Raw genomic sequence first — 15,751 nt, 5'->3', positions numbered from 1 at the left:
TCTAAATATCTAAATATCTTTAAAAAAAGAATATAAAACTTACTCCACTTTCATAATCATCGACGCAATTATGAATGGAGATTTCAGGAATTTTTAAAATTGTTTCGAACGCAACACGCAAGAACATTGCGATGAAAGTCGATAACAATCGATAAAAACTTTACATACATTTATAGCATAGAACGTAGCAAGCAGCTAACAGGAAATACATATGTGATAGCTGAAAATCTTGAACATTTTTCATTTAGTTACGTTTAATTTGTTTGATTTATAATACGACAATGATTTTCCCTCCCGATATATGGGAACATATATTTTTGTACATCGATCCACCAACACTTATAAATTTGAAAATAATTTGTAAATGTTGGAAGGAAATTATCGATAAAGTATTGCAGGTAAATAATTATAATTTTTATTACAAAACTTGAGTGTTCTTAACAGAATGAGTATGTATACCCACATAATACATTATTATCAATACATATTTGTATCTAATTTCTCAATTATTTTTCTGGCTTATTTGTTATAGCAAAGTACCCTGTGGCATAAATTGTGCAAAGATAAAATTCCTGAACATTTTTGGACCACTTTATGCGAAACATTGAGTCCAAAGAAATATACTAATTTTTATGAGAAACATGATGTTAAATTTTGGATAGCTATGTATAAATTATGGATTAAATGCAAAAACATGAAAAAATGTAATGCACAAAGTAAATGTATTAAGCCATTAAAAGACCATCATTCAGAATATATTACTTGTATAGATACTTCAGGTAATACATTAAAGATACAAAATTGTATTTAGTATTTATAACAAATGTTTTTTGTAGGAAATCTATTAGCAATGGGGACATCTGCCGGATTTGTTTATTTTTACAATATTCCTAATTTATGTACAAGCAAACATATAGTTGATCATATGGAATATATAGAAAGTGTAAAGCTTCTCAGAGATGGTATTTATAAATTTTACTAAACAAAAATCTGATAAGAAGGCTTCTAATTAATCATTTATATTTTATAGAAACAAGTACTGTTTGTATATCTAGTTCTATAAATAATCACATATGCTTTTGGGATGTGAGTACATTGAAGCCAATTGATAGAACCCGTGGAAAGTTAATTTGGTATGATTTAAAGGACACAAAACTATAATCAAAACAATCAATGTGATCATTACTAAATATTAAACATTTAATAGTACAAGTTACAGTTATTGCTATATCGCCATGCATAATATAATAAGTATTGTGGGATCAATACCAAAAACTGTGTATGAACTCGATTCAGATAATATTATTGCTATTGGTGCAGACAATAATAAAGTAATAATAATGGAGTAACTATATAAAGAAATTATAATTTCTTGATTTATTATTTAAATTAAATTGTAACTTAGGTACTTGTATATACAAAAGGAGGGTGCTGTGTAGATTTGTCTTTGAATGCAAATCAAAAGGATTATACACTTATACACGTGAACTCTTATACACGTGTTCAACCACTAAATATAAGAATTCGTCGTTATTATGTATTTAAACCAAATATAATTGCCTGTATTACAGGTAAGAAATTATATACACTAAATAGATATATAAAATAGTCATATAAAATTAATAAAATATTTCAATAATGCAATTATTACAGAATATGGATATGTGGGTTTTTTGGTACAAGGAAAAGAATGGAAAATCTATAATTTATTTCCTATTTTACATGGAACACCTACTGCAATTTTAATATATGCGCATGTACTCATTTTGGGATTGGATTCAGGTAATCTTACCACTTAATATAAGATTATTTACAATTGTATTAAATAATTACTTCTGTGCAGGAAATGTTCATATATATTATATAAACGATTTTGGAGCAATTGATTTTAATACTATTAATTCAAACAAATTGTGTCCTGACTCCTCAACCGTTATTTCATTAAATATAATGGTTAATATTGAGGAATATTTAATTATTGGTTACCACAAAAAATTCTATATTGTTAAGTTTATGTGATATACTTTTTAAGCAAACCAAAATGTAATTATAAGACTAATGTAAAATTTTTTATAAATTAAGTTTTATTTATAATATAATGATAAATGAAAATTTGAGTTTTTGATTGTAATTATTAAGAAGTTGTTCACTATAGCGCAAAAAATATTTTTGTTATAAAAATTTGTACTGTACAAAAATATACTGTAATACTAGTATAAAAATGGTAAAAGTATGTGTTATGCTTTATAATTCTGTGCTGTTCCAGTTCCATATGTAGCATCCCATTCAACGTAAGTTGTTAGACTTGATTCTGATACACTAGGACGCACATGTACCAGTGCTTCCTTGAAATCATCGACTGTTACTTGTCTGACATCTTCTTTCCTAATATTCTCTAATTGACTAAATGGAATACTTCTAATTGGTCCCATGCTAGCTTCTTTACATAAATTCGACATATCAGCTCCGGAATATCCTTTTGACTGTTCAGCTACATTATTTATATCTTCTTCAGTAAGAGTATGTGGAACAGTTATTAATAGATTATTTATGATCTGTTTACGAGCTTGGAATTCAGGTAGAGGAACATACAATCTTTTAACCAGCCGTCTACGTGCTGCCTCGTCTAGTTCATGTGGTCTATTTGTTGCTCCTACAATTAAAACGCGATCTTCATCTGCAGTTGTAGCTCCATCTAATTGCACCAGAAATTCAGTTTTTAATCTCCTAGAACTTTCGTGCTCAGTTTCAGATCTTTGAGTGAGCAGCGAATCTATTTCATCAACAAAAATCACTGATGGCTGATAAACCTTAGCAACAGCGAATAACGCTCTGACCATTTTTTCTCCCTCACCTATCCACTTTGAAGTTAAAGAGCTTGCAGATATTGAAAAAAACGTTGATTTGCTTTGTGATGCTATACATTTTCCTATAAGTGTTTTCCCTGTACCTGGTGGACCAAATAATAAAATTCCTTTAGGTGGTCGACGTAAACCAGTGAAAATATCAGGTCTCAACATAGGATACACAACTACTTCCTTTATAATCTTTTTTGCATATTCTAACCCAGCTATATCATCCCAACAAATAGTTGTTTTTGAATCCATTATTTCATTCTTGATTAGTTCAACCATTTTTGATTCTACATTTTTTAATCTCTCATCTTCCATTGTGTCACTTTCATTATTGTACATGTTTTCCTGAGTTTTCTCTTTTTCCCTTTTAAATGGACAAACAAATTTAGAATTAACAGATCCCTTCCCTCCTAGAGTCTTTTTTTGCATTGGTTTATTAGCTTTCATTTGTTGCACATTTAATTCATCCCTAGCAGTTTTGAAAAAGCTCATTTTAGATTTAACAGTGTTAGAATCTTCTTCATTATGTTGAACAGAAACTTGTGTTTTTAATGTCATATTATTTCTGTGGTAATTTGATTGGTCTTGATTATTTTTAGATGCTTTAAATGTATCTTCTTTTGTAAATTTAAAGTTTGATCTAGATTCAAACTTGACAAGCCTTTGTCGAGCATAAATTTGATTTTCTTGATTAACAGAATAAGTTTTAGATTGTTTATTATAACTCATTTGTGTGTTAATACTTTCATCTGTAGTGCTATTGGATGAAAATAAAGATTTATCAATTTCACATTGCATGTTATTTTCAACTTCTTTTTTACTACTTGCATTTGAGCTCTGACTAAGATTTGGTTTTGCTTGAGTACTTATCTTTCTATTTCTTGGTTCAGTTTCTTTATTTTTCCATATGTTAATGATATTCTCCACGTGTCTGTCATTAAATAATCTTTTATGACATGGCATGGTATTATTATCTTGACAAGGTAAAGATTTCACAAAATTTAGTGCCATATTTATGTCGCATAAACCTGACTTCCATTTCTGTGGATTACTATTGATCTTTGGTGTTTGTAACTTACATTGTTTCCAATAATTATTTATCCCATCTCTATTTTCCATTAAGTTCTGATAATCTTCCAAACTTCTTTGAAGTAGACAAGCTGCTACATCTTCTGATTCACTAAATGAAATAATTTATGTATGTATATGATACATTGAATAAATTACTTATATCTGAATAGAAGATAAAATTATAGAACTTACCACTGCTTTGCTGTTAAATATTTCATAGCAAAACATCTACGTTCAATGTCTACAACTTCTGTATCATCTTTATCATTTTTTGAAAATTTTAGAATGTGATATGCAGCTAAGAAATTATTCTTCTCCTTATTAATTTCTGCATCAATAGTAGCCATATTTATCTCTCAGAAATATTGTATTAACATAAATTTTATTTAATCTTCTATTATACTGTAGCATAAATAAACAGTCAGTTGTTAATTACTTTTACAATTCATCAATTAGAGAGGAGCAGTTAACAAAATAAATGTAACTACTATCAATGACAATAAAATTTATAATGTAATTATTTGTACAAATGTATAATTTCGAATTTCAAATCAACAACATTCACATTCATAATTTGGGATTTGGATTTTCCTGTCTCACGTTCTGAAATACCGATCGTGAAAACACGAGGATTTTTACGTCCCCTGTACCTTGACTGTCAATAACAAGATCTCTGTCTTTTTAACGATCGGTACTGCTACTTGACTATTGCTGAATCGGTAACATTGAAAACAACATCAAAGTGGTAACATTATTTGTGAACCTAAACCGTGTGACAAAAATATATATTGAATAATGCCCCTATCCTGTCGTTCACTTGTGGTTTGATTTATATACATGTCATTTTTATTTTTAATTTATAAATAAAAGATTAATCTTAACATAAAAATGGCAAATATACGTAAATAGTGTATTAATATTTTATAAATTGTGTGTTTTTTTTAAATTGTTAGTTTATGGTATCACACCGTATCACTTAAATTTTTACATTTTTAAGTTTCCTATACTAAGCCTTGCTAATATTAAAATAATACAAATTAATGATGGAACATCAATATTCATTTTTATTCCATAATTGTTCATGCTAGTGGAAAATAAACTCTACATTTGGTATCCCTGCGAAAAGGCATGCTGTCTTAAAACGGCAATAAAATGAAATAAAGCTGATCTGCAAAAAATTTTATTTAACCGTACAGCGTTTAGGTAGTACAAAATATCCAAATTAATAAATTACTTAAATATTTGATGACGCTGGCACTATGTTTGATATTATTTTTATAGACTAATCTACAAAGCAAGTTTTATATTGATGTTGACTTTTGACTCTGAGAAATACATTTCTGGTACAATTGTTCTAGTGGTTCATTCAGCAAGGTAGGGAGGGTCTTTTCAATTTATTATACATTTATATATTTCATTATAATGTGATAATCATTGATTCATCTTTCTACAAGCATTTGGTATTACGATACGACTCATGTCGCAGTAGAAAATAATTTGCATATATAAGTTCTGTAACTATTTAACTGGATACTTCTTTTCTACATTAAAAACATAATTCAAGATTAGTGTGTCTGAAAATATATATTAATAACTCTTAGGTATTTATTTGCAACATCACATGTACAAAGCGGTTAAAACTAAACTAAAAAACATTGAAAATTACGATATACTCAGATTAATTGCCGAACCTAACCTCAAACTCGATCTTTTAAGACTGAAAGGAAATGTCAGTTTAGCGAGTATAAACCAACTATATTACGGATCCTTTAAATCTTCTTAATCTTTTATATTACTTACATTGTTGCTGCGTGGTAAGTAATTTATTTATACTATTTCTTTTTATACTATTTCAATATATTGCCTCTTTTGATATTGACTTATTATTGTTTTGTCAATTCATATTTCTTATTCTCTTAATGAAGCAAAATTGAGAGTATCTTTATAAATATATATATTACATATTTAGTTGCTGAATTAAAAAAATCAAAACTTATATAAATTAGGTATAACAGTCTATTGTAATTAATGTCAGTTGAAAATATTTATAAATTATTAATATGTTATTAAGAGTTTTATTAATAATATATTTATTTTTGAGAATTATATACATATTCATTACATTAGGAATTTTATATACTAATTATTACATATTAATTAATATGTAAGGACTGTGTGCAATAAGTAAATAAATATATCAATTAGCTAATTGTTATACTTTATGGTAATTCATATAAACGTTAAATTATTTTTTTTAGTTAAAAGAGGGATGCCACGCAGCAAGCGTAGAGCGCCCTCTAGCACAAATCATCATACACCTATTGAAATGTCACCTAGTGCTCATGAAGAGGGTATATCGAGGCATCCTTCAAAAAGACTTAGACATACATCTAGGTAAATTATGTTACAACAAATTTAAACTTATGTTATATGTATAAACCAATAACGATTTGAAGTTAAACTTTATAACTGGATCACACTGTTGGATCCTTTTATGTTAAATACAATAAACATGTTATTTCCTTCCAGTGCAAGACGTTATTCAAAAACAGAAGATGTTTCAACTGCTTCATCTTTTTCCCAAAAACGTTGTATCACATGGTTTAGAGAATATACAACACCTGATGATTCAGATACTCTTGGGCCTGAAGGAATGGAGAAGTTTTGTGAGGATATTGGTGTAGAACCTGAAAATGTAGTAATGCTTGTTCTTGCATATAAAATGAATGCCCGACAAATGGGTTTCTTTACACTAAGCGAATGGTTAAAAGGTCTTTCGGACTTACAGTGTGATTCTATTAGTAAAATACAACAAAAACTTGAGTACCTAAGGAATCAATTAAATGATCCACATACATTTAAGGGAATATACAGATATGCTTATGATTTTGCTAGAGTAAGCATTATATTTTGTATGTATTAAAACTTTTGCAGACATGTATATGTATTATACACCATATTTTAGGACAAAGATCAAAGAAGTATGGATATGGAAACAGCAAGAGTTATGTTACAATTACTTTTGGGAAAACATTGGCCATTGTTTACACAATTCGCTCAGTTCCTAGATCAATCGAAGTACAAAGTGATCAATAAAGATCAGTGGTGCAACATTTTAGAATTTTCTCGTACAATCAATCATGATTTAGCTAATTATGATTTAGATGGAGCATGTGTGTAATTGCATAATGTCACTGACAAATATATTTTAATTATGTGCATACTTTACATTTAGTGCATGCATTTTTTACAGGGCCAGTAATGCTTGATGAATTTGTTGAATGGCTAAAAATACAACGTGGTGAAGAAGCATCTTCAACAGAAGCTAGGGGCAGCTGAAACATTCAATAATAATAGTCTACTAAAATAAAAAGAACTCATCTCTTCTATCACCATATTTTGTTAATAACGAAATTTCTGTTTCTATCATAACCTCGCAATATTTCAATTATCATCATTCGTACTACCTTTTTTATTAATCAATGATAATGTAAGTAGTCTATCTTAATATGATTTTACACAGTTCTAAGAGGACTCTGGTTACGAATTTTCTAGATTATTCTTAATTACTTATCACCATTCATTGCTAGTCCAAGGTTCGTCGCAGAAATTCTTGTGATTAAAAATAAATATATTTTCATATAAGATTTACTTGTGCAATTTATAAAATATAATTTCTATTATAAAATGGAAAAAATAGAACACAGTGTATATTACCTATATAACTAAGTTTTGTATAAAAGAGATAAATTTTCTATTGCAGTTTTCAATCTTATTTTCATAAATTAATAAAATTGTAATAGCTTTATATTTTATATATTAATAAGTATAACGAATTTTTATTTTGATTTACTATAAGTTAAACAGTATAAAATTACAAGCGAAGTTATAAACATATATCCAAAATTCTTTTTACAGTGTTTAAGTATGTTTCATATAAAAATGTTTGCAAAATTTAGACATATGTGTATAACTATTATCACGAAATATTAATAATCACGAATGTTATTAAGTAGGTTCATAAATAAAATAACATGTATAGTATGTAAGTGCTATTACAATGTTTAATATCTAAAATACAATAGAACACATTGGTACATATTACTTAGCTCACATAAAATAATTCCTATACATGCCATAAATATCGATGTACATTAGAATATCGAATTTCTTATTAAATCAATATAACATTTATGCAATATTGGAATTAAATTTATTTCAAAATATTCGGTAAGATAACACACTATTATGTTTTTATTCAATGCAAGAAATTTAAACAGGATTGAGTATACTTTTGTAATAAAAATCAAATATACGTGTATTTTTTAATCGGTTTTAATAATTTAAAGAGGTACAATACGATTTTTTTTAAATATGTTTCTTGTCATAAAAATTTTTGCGACAACTGAAATGGATTAAATGTATGGTGATTATTCAAATAATTTGTATTATATTTTAGCTCAATCAAATGCCAATTTTTATCAGATTTAATCGCGAGTAGTTGGACATACATCGCGATTCTGAATTTTATTTAATAAAGAAATTTGTCCAGTAATAATAACATAGGAAATTATTGCGGTAATATTATAAATTAGTTCAATTATTACATCAAAGTTGCTTAATTATGTGTATGTGTATATTTTTCCTGCATGAGCACTTCTATTACAAATAATGTTATCATTAATGATATAATATAAAATTAAATTTAAAATTTCGCTCATAACTTCCAAATTAATAGTAATCTTAATTCACGAATGAAAAAAGTATCTAATGGAAAATTATAAACCCATACATCATAACGAATAAATTAGAAACAAGAATTAAAAATCATCGTATATCGCTGTAATACAACTGCGATGCGGAAAATGTAATGTAATGACGAAGGTAAAATAAATAAAATACTTTTTTCAATAAATGTATATTTTCTTTATTTATATAATGATGTTCATTTTCTTTCTCTATCTCTCTCCGCGTGTGTGTATGTATTTCTCCATCCACACATTATAGTTTTTGGATATAATCAATTGTCTTGGATTTTAAACCTAAGTTAATCTTCAATCCTAAACATAAAACCTAGGATTATAACCTATAAATAGATAGCTAACCTGTGGTAATAATGTTAATGATGTTCTCTAATTGTTATATAAAAGTCTAAAATTACACTTTTCAATTTCTACGTAAACAATTTTATATATCTAGTGAATGTACCAATACTTTCATAATACTAAGTGCTAGAGTCTCAAGCGTATTTAAAAATCGCGCCAATATTTATAAGCGTACATACATATTTATATATATTTGTACATACATGCTACACGTATTTGTATTTCAATTTAAATAGAAAATATGAAGTATTATAAACAGACATTGATGATTTAATACATCTAAACATGTTTTACATAGATAATTTTTAATTTTTGTAAAAAGAAAATTCAATTAATATAGCAAAGATGTAGGTAGCATGATAACGTTACTAACGGGTTTGAAAATTATTTTAACCCGGCAGTTTTATTTTTATTCGATCGTGGGGCGAACACAGTTTAAAATAAACATGCAATAGTCTAGTGACGTCTGGATAGATCTGTTCCCATTTTAATACGATGCAGAAGCAGTGCCAGTCTCAGTATTGCATTAGAGACTTTCGAAAGAGATACCGGCAATCAATCTTTAACATTTAAATTTCTAATATTTTAAAGAAAATCATATAATATTTAGTTCTTGGTACGTATTATAGTGTTTTACATATATGTGTATTGGTATTATTCATAATTTCTTCTTGGCATAGCAATTATGTATTAAGTATTATTTATTTAAAATTTAAACGTATGCTGTGTAAATAATATACTATAATTTATTTAAATAATTGTTATGTTAAACTGTTTTATAACATGAACATTTTTCTGAAGCAATGTATAATTAATTTTTTTTATTAAAAATCGTTTAGTTAAACAATATGACAAAAACAACAAATTTGGCTGCACATGAATGGAAGGAGAAGGGCAATGTGGAATTCAATAAAGGAAATTGGTCAGAAGCTTTAAGTTGTTATACAAATGCATTGAAACTTACAAATGAAGATAATTCAGAGAAAGCTATATATTATAAGAATCGTGCAGCTACATATTTAAAACAAGAAGAATATAATAAAGCAATTGAAGATTGTGACAAAGCTCTTAAAATATCTCCGAATGATCCAAAAGCATTATTTCGTCGATGTCAAGCATTAGAAGCATTGGAAAGATATGAAGAAGCATATCGTGATGCAAGATACATTATTTCTGCAGATCCTGGTAATAAAGCAATTCAACCTATTGCTGCAAAGTTACATGAAATTGTTCAAGAAAGATATAGACAAAATTCTCGTGTTAGTGTAAAGGTTTGTATATTAACATTCATTATATAACATAATAGATCAATTACAAAGTGTATTTTAAAACTTTTGGATAGTTGCAACTATAAAAACATCTTTTTGTATAATACACAAACTAATATATGAATATGTTCTTTTAAAGGTATCACAAATGATAGATATAGCTTTCGAAATAAAAGGAGATAGTGAAAAACGAGAAACAGCAATGAACAATTTACTTGTTCTTGCTCGGGAAAGAGCAGGAGCAGAAATAATGTTTAATGATGGAATAGTCTCTAAAATAATAAAGATGCTTAAACTTGAGAAAAGTGAGGAAATAATAACAATTGGTGTTCGAATTATTGCAGAATTATGTAAAGATAACATTAATAGAACTGAAACTATTATAAAGCAAATTGGTATACCTTGGTGTTTAGAGATGATCAACAGTATAATTGCAGAAAGAGTAAATGCTGCTCAATATTGCTTACAGGTTAGTAAATTTAATAAGTATGAAAAATTGTTATTTTCAATGCTAAGATGTATGTTCATTTTGATATCTTTTTAAAATTATGTTTACAGACAATACTAAACACATATAGTGGAATGACCAACAAACCAGATTCAAAACCAAACAAAGAATTGTGTGATAAATACAACAAGGAGATAGATACTATTTTATCTTGTTTACTGTACAGTGTAACAAGCAGAACAATTTCTGGACTAGCTAGAGATGCAATTATAGAACTTATTATGCGTAACATTCACTATACTGCATTAAATTGGGCAGAACGATTAGTTGAACTTCATGGTTTGAAACGTTTAATGGAAGTAGCTAGTGAGCTTGAAGAATATAAATATGAATCCTCAATGCACATTACATCATCTACTAGAACTATAACAAGTGTGTGTTTGGCAAGAATTTATGAAAATATGTATTATGATGCAGCAAAGGAAAAATTTAGAAATGCTATTGATGAATATATAAAAGATAAACTACTAACGCCAGATATAGAATCTAAGGTAAATAATATATTTGTTTAATCTTTGATGAAAGTAACATTATGAAAAATATAAATATATAACATATTTATTCATGTCATATTATTCTTTTAAACAGGTTCGTGTTGTAGTTGCAATAACAACTTTATTGCTTGGTCCACTAGATGTTGGAAACACAATAATTGCTAAGGGAGGTATTTTAGAAATGATACTTGTTATGGCAGGAACAGAAGATCTATTACAACAAAAAGTTGCTTGCGAATGTATTATTGCCGCTGCATCTAAAAAAGACAAAGCTACCACAATTATCAATCAAGGCGTGAATATATTAAAGAAGTTGTACCAATCTAAAGATGATTCTATTAGAGTACGTGCTTTAGTAGGATTGTGTAAATTAGGTAGTTCAGGTGGTACAGATGCTACAATAAGACCATTTGCTGATGGAGCAACGAAAAAATTGGCTGAAGCTTGTAGAAGGTTTTTAATTAATCCTAAAAAACAAAAAGATATGAGAAAATGGGCAGTGGAGGGATTATCATATCTTACTTTTGATGCTGAAGTCAAAGAAAAATTAATTGAAGATGTACAAGCAGTTCAAGCAATGATAGAACTGGCCAAAACTGGAGATCAGTCTGTAATTTATGGCGTCGTCACTACATTAGTGAATTTATGTAATGCTTATGATAAACAAGAACTTATACCAGAAATGATTGAATTAGCGAAATTTGCAAAACATCATATACCAGAAGAACATGAGTTAGATGATATAGATTTTGTAAATAAAAGAGTAATTGCATTAGCTAACGCCGGTGTAACATATGCATTAGTCGCACTTTCTAAAACAGAAAGCCAAAATAGCAAAGAACTAATAGCACGTGTATTTAATGCAATTTGTAGTCAACCGGATGTACGAGGAATTGTTGTTCAACAAGGTGGAGGAAAAGCACTTTTACCATTAGCTCTAGATGGCACAGATAAAGGAAAAAAACAAGCATCACAAGCTCTCGCACGATTAGGAATTACAATAAATCCAGAAGTTGCATTTCCTGGACAAAGAATAATGGAGGTAGTTCGACCATTTTTAAATCTTTTAAATCCAGAATGCTCTGCACTTGAAAACTTTGAAGCCTTAATGGCTTTATGCAACTTAGCCGGTGTTAATGATAGTATTCGAAAACGAATTTTAAAAGAAGGAGGCTTCCAAAAAGTTGAAGCTTATATGTATGAAGATCATGAAATGTTAAAACGTGCATCCACGCAAGTTATAAATAATTTAATGATGTGTGAAGACACTATTAAGTATTATGAACAAGAAAACGATAGAGTTAAATATCTGGTCATTCTTTGTGAAGATGAAGATGTAGATACAAGCATGGCGGCAGCAGGGGCCTTAGCAATGTTAACATCAGTTAGCATAAAGTCTTGCATAAAAATATTTGATTCAAAGGATTGGTTAGAATCACTACATTATTTACTTGCTAATCCAAATTCTGATTTACAACATAGAGGGATTATAATAGTTTTAAATATGATGAAAAGTACAAAAGATGTAGCAAGTAGAATGATTGAAACTGATGTAATGGAAATTTTAATGGCTTTGACAAAGAGTGATACAGTGGAAAACAAAAAAATTAAAGAATTAGCAGCTAAAGCATTAGAAGCTGCAGCAGAATGGAAACTTATTAGGAAAAGTGAAAATGAAGAACAAGTACCACAAAATACAAATAATTTGGAAAATATTGAATAAATATATACAGTATGCACTTAACTTAATTTTGGTGTGTAAAGAATATCTAATAATGAATATTTATCATAATACTACAAAGTGCCTAAAGAAAGATTATCAATTTTATCTTTCATAGCAAACAACACAATAAAATATTTAAGTAATACGTAAGTATTTCTAGACATAGTTAAATTGTAAAAATATTGCATTTATTAATATTCTAATATTATACATATAATATAGTTATATAAAAAATATAAAAATATTTATTTACTGCCTAAAAATCTAAATTATTTAATTTAATATAAATAATAATATACTATATATTTGTATACATTTATGTATATGTACAAGTTTCATAGCGTGCAATATTTTCAGTATAACATTAAGTGTAGTACTATTTAGTTATTCTTATGATATTGACTGACATAATATACTGTTTTACATCTGCCAAAAATAAATTCAAAAATTTTTAAGATGAAAATATACACTATAATTTAAAAAATGGATGATTTAAAGCTTGATCTGCAGTAAGACGTGTTTTATAATCTAAATCCAATAACCTTAGTAGAAGATGATAAGCTTCTTTTGGAAACTGAGTGTCCAATGATACCTTAAAATATAAATATTTTTTAACATAAAATCTCTAGTACATTACATTACATATTATTTAAAAACAAAAATATTATACTTGAATTCTTAATTATATTTATGAATAAATGTTAAATTATAGAAGATACCTTTTCACATGTGTTATGATCTTTATTATTTAATAAACCTTTATTTCTTTTTTGTAATTTCTGACATAAAGATACAATATCAACCCCTGGTATATCTTCACTAAACATAATTTTTTTTCCTGAATTATCAAAGAAAGGTTTAAAATATATAAAGTAAGCAAAATGATAAATTAGAACAAACCAAAGAAAGTAAAAGACTACAATATGAATTGTATAAAAAAAGATTTTTTTCAAACCTAATTTGCGTGCACACTGTTGCATTTTATTTGATCCAAATATAGTTGTTATTTCTGCTAAAGCTGTACAATCATCTGGTGAAAGAAAAAATGGTTGAGTACCACTAAGAATACAGAGCATCATTACTCCACTTGCCCAAATATCAATTGCTGGTGTTTGTGAAGGATGCTTTAGTAAAACTTCCGGAGCACGGAAACCTGGTGTACCAGCTCTTGGGGCTGTCTGTTCTGGTCTTGATATACATAATGAACAAACTTTTGCTTTACCAAAGCAGTAACACTTCTCTTCTGTACCTTTCCTTCTTCTATCCAGAGAAAGATTTAAACTATTCTGCAAAAATATTAGAGAGTAACAACATATGTTTTTTAAAGAAACTTCTACAATTATAAATAATTGATACATTACTTCATCCGTTCTTTTCCTTTTAACAATTTGTGTTTCAGAATTAAGTAATTTAAGATTGTTAGATTTTTTCTCTGCTATATATTCTTGTGCTAATCCAAAATCAACTAACAAGTATCTATTAAGAAATACAAAATTAAGATAATATATTCATATGAATATAATTTATGCTGTTATACCTTTTGTTGCATCTATCATATAAAAAATTACTGGGTTTGACATCTCTATGTATAATATTAAATTTATGAACCCTTCGTAATGCAGTTAATAACGCAATCATATAATCTTTTGTTTCCTGTACAGTCATATCTTGTACATATTCCTATTTAATATTATTAAATTTTAAGATTATTAAACTCTTATTTATAATATTATGAAATTAAGATTAATTGAGATATAAGAAGTCAAGTATTTTACCGAAAATTTATCATGCCTCATATATGGCATTACAAATATTACAGCTTCAAAATTTCGTAAACATAATTCTAATCCAACTACATAATCTTTTCCTCTGAAAAAGAAATTATACATATATATTTATATACATATTGTTTACATTTCAATCAAGCTTAAAATATCAATTACCCTATCTGTTGCATACATTGTAATTCTCGTTCAATTTTTTCAGGATGTCTAGTAGGAACTAAATGTTTCAATGCAAATTTTTTAGAACCATCAGATAGTTTTAAGGTAGCTAAGTACACAGAACTGAAAGTTCCTTCTCCAACTTTTCCATGTACATGAAATAAATCTTTTATTAATGGAATTGTATTTTTAACAGCAACATTATTTTCTGAAATTGTATATTGTTAAGTTTTGATTTTTCTCTATAATTTCAACAAATTTTTGTAAATAAAATCTTTTACCATCATCATTATCTTCTTCCATTTGAGTTTTTTCTTCCATGACTTCAATATATCAATTAGTTTACTTAATCGAATAATCAAACAACTATTTTAAAATTACTTAGTTTAAGAGATTAATAATTTCAATATTTAACATTAAGAATTTAGCTGTCACGTGTATGATAACCTATTAAATATTAGACATTGGCGCCATTCTAAATATTTAAAATATGCACATATTAATGGTGTTTAAATAATAAAGTAAAATATCACATTAATAAAAAATGTGTAGACTTAGAATCGAATTATTATATAATGATATTAATTTTTAGTGAAAACATTAAATTTTTATAATTGCGATAAATATTATTTGCAATTTTATTTCTCAAATAAATTTTTACGCTTAATATGTAAAAATGTAATAATTATTTCAAATTTATATATCTATGCAGATTTATAATGTGTATAAATTTCTTCCAAAATACATATTTTTTAGAATTAACACATTAGGTAATATGTGTATA

General features: G+C 27.3%; 5 protein-coding genes across 10 annotated transcripts; 3 read left to right on the top strand and 2 right to left on the bottom strand.

Annotated features, from left to right (window-relative positions):
* The first annotated feature begins 39 nt into the window (after nt 1-39).
* Nucleotides 40-2,233, top strand: LOC132913364 (uncharacterized). The gene is made up of 8 exons (XM_060971656.1): nt 40-398; nt 533-779; nt 837-962; nt 1,031-1,133; nt 1,208-1,331; nt 1,406-1,571; nt 1,654-1,782; nt 1,844-2,233. The coding sequence occupies exons 1-8, from the start codon at nt 282-284 to the stop codon at nt 2,017-2,019; spliced, it is 1,188 nt and encodes a 395-aa protein (XP_060827639.1). The 5' UTR covers nt 40-281; the 3' UTR covers nt 2,020-2,233.
* LOC132913059 (fidgetin-like protein 1) lies at nt 2,194-4,563 on the bottom strand. Its single transcript, XM_060971014.1, has 2 exons — nt 4,119-4,563; nt 2,194-4,035 (listed from the first exon to the last, which is right to left on the bottom strand). Exons 1-2 carry the CDS (start codon nt 4,271-4,273, stop codon nt 2,238-2,240), a joined length of 1,953 nt encoding a protein of 650 aa, XP_060826997.1. The 5' UTR covers nt 4,274-4,563; the 3' UTR covers nt 2,194-2,237.
* A 362-nt stretch (nt 4,564-4,925) lies between these two features.
* LOC132913575 (DCN1-like protein 5) lies at nt 4,926-8,841 on the top strand. Of its 3 annotated transcripts, XM_060972022.1 has the most exons (8): nt 4,926-5,129; nt 5,208-5,300; nt 5,381-5,440; nt 5,528-5,740; nt 6,185-6,320; nt 6,456-6,822; nt 6,892-7,099; nt 7,180-8,841. In XM_060972022.1, exons 5-8 carry the CDS (start codon nt 6,196-6,198, stop codon nt 7,263-7,265), a joined length of 786 nt encoding a protein of 261 aa, XP_060828005.1. In that variant the 5' UTR covers nt 4,926-5,129; nt 5,208-5,300; nt 5,381-5,440; nt 5,528-5,740; nt 6,185-6,195; the 3' UTR covers nt 7,266-8,841. The 3 variants fall into 3 exon arrangements, with proteins under 3 accessions (XP_060828005.1, XP_060827990.1, XP_060827997.1); XM_060972007.1 differs by lacking the exon at nt 5,381-5,440; XM_060972014.1 differs by having other exon boundaries at nt 5,208-5,440.
* An 865-nt stretch (nt 8,842-9,706) lies between these two features.
* Nucleotides 9,707-13,287, top strand: LOC132912900 (protein unc-45 homolog B). The gene is made up of 4 exons (XM_060970707.1): nt 9,707-10,302; nt 10,439-10,768; nt 10,858-11,298; nt 11,396-13,287. The coding sequence occupies exons 1-4, from the start codon at nt 9,880-9,882 to the stop codon at nt 13,022-13,024; spliced, it is 2,823 nt and encodes a 940-aa protein (XP_060826690.1). The 5' UTR covers nt 9,707-9,879; the 3' UTR covers nt 13,025-13,287.
* On the bottom strand, nt 13,191-15,486 carry LOC132913323 (cell division cycle 7-related protein kinase-like). Of its 4 annotated transcripts, XM_060971594.1 has the most exons (8): nt 15,249-15,481; nt 14,968-15,175; nt 14,800-14,893; nt 14,562-14,704; nt 14,386-14,500; nt 13,980-14,310; nt 13,744-13,862; nt 13,191-13,616 (listed from the first exon to the last, which is right to left on the bottom strand). In XM_060971594.1, the coding sequence occupies exons 1-8, from the start codon at nt 15,286-15,288 to the stop codon at nt 13,494-13,496; spliced, it is 1,173 nt and encodes a 390-aa protein (XP_060827577.1). In that variant the 5' UTR covers nt 15,289-15,481; the 3' UTR covers nt 13,191-13,493. The 4 variants fall into 4 exon arrangements, with proteins under 4 accessions (XP_060827577.1, XP_060827568.1, XP_060827585.1 ...); XM_060971585.1 differs by having other exon boundaries at nt 13,744-14,310; nt 15,249-15,486; XM_060971602.1 differs by lacking the exon at nt 13,744-13,862.
* Nucleotides 15,487-15,751: the final 265 nt, after the last annotated feature.

Source organism: Bombus pascuorum, chromosome 1 (genome assembly GCF_905332965.1).
Source record: "Bombus pascuorum chromosome 1, iyBomPasc1.1, whole genome shotgun sequence".
In the NCBI taxonomy this organism is placed as follows: Eukaryota; Metazoa; Arthropoda; class Insecta; order Hymenoptera; family Apidae; genus Bombus; species Bombus pascuorum.
The sequence above is the reverse complement of the archived record's forward strand: the minus strand, read 5'-3'. Positions and strand labels throughout refer to the sequence as shown.

Bases quoted from the DNA above. Each gene is read 5' to 3' on its own strand.
- LOC132913364 (XM_060971656.1), top strand. From the start codon at position 282: ATGATTTTCCCTCCCGATATATGGGAACATATATTTTTGTACATCGAT. The intron at 399-532 runs GTAAATAATTAT...TATTTGTTATAG, and splicing joins TTATCGATAAAGTATTGCAG to CAAAGTACCCTGTGGCATAA. The intron at 1,783-1,843 runs GTAATCTTACCA...ACTTCTGTGCAG, and splicing joins CATTTTGGGATTGGATTCAG to GAAATGTTCATATATATTAT.
- LOC132913059 (XM_060971014.1), bottom strand. From the start codon at position 4,273: ATGGCTACTATTGATGCAGAAATTAATAAGGAGAAGAATAATTTCTTA. The intron at 4,036-4,118 runs GTAAGTTCTATA...TATTTCATTTAG, and splicing joins TATTTAACAGCAAAGCAGTG to TGAATCAGAAGATGTAGCAG.
- LOC132913575 (XM_060972007.1), top strand. From the start codon at position 6,196: ATGCCACGCAGCAAGCGTAGAGCGCCCTCTAGCACAAATCATCATACA. The intron at 6,321-6,455 runs GTAAATTATGTT...ATTTCCTTCCAG, and splicing joins AGACTTAGACATACATCTAG to TGCAAGACGTTATTCAAAAA. The intron at 6,823-6,891 runs GTAAGCATTATA...ACCATATTTTAG, and splicing joins ATGCTTATGATTTTGCTAGA to GACAAAGATCAAAGAAGTAT.
- LOC132912900 (XM_060970707.1), top strand. From the start codon at position 9,880: ATGACAAAAACAACAAATTTGGCTGCACATGAATGGAAGGAGAAGGGC. The intron at 10,769-10,857 runs GTTAGTAAATTT...TTATGTTTACAG, and splicing joins CTGCTCAATATTGCTTACAG to ACAATACTAAACACATATAG. The intron at 11,299-11,395 runs GTAAATAATATA...TCTTTTAAACAG, and splicing joins CGCCAGATATAGAATCTAAG to GTTCGTGTTGTAGTTGCAAT.
- LOC132913323 (XM_060971585.1), bottom strand. From the start codon at position 15,288: ATGGAAGAAAAAACTCAAATGGAAGAAGATAATGATGATG. The intron at 14,894-14,967 runs GTAATTGATATT...TTTCTTTTTCAG, and splicing joins CAATGTATGCAACAGATAGG to AGGAAAAGATTATGTAGTTG. The intron at 14,501-14,561 runs GTATAACAGCAT...ATTTCTTAATAG, and splicing joins TATGATAGATGCAACAAAAG to ATACTTGTTAGTTGATTTTG.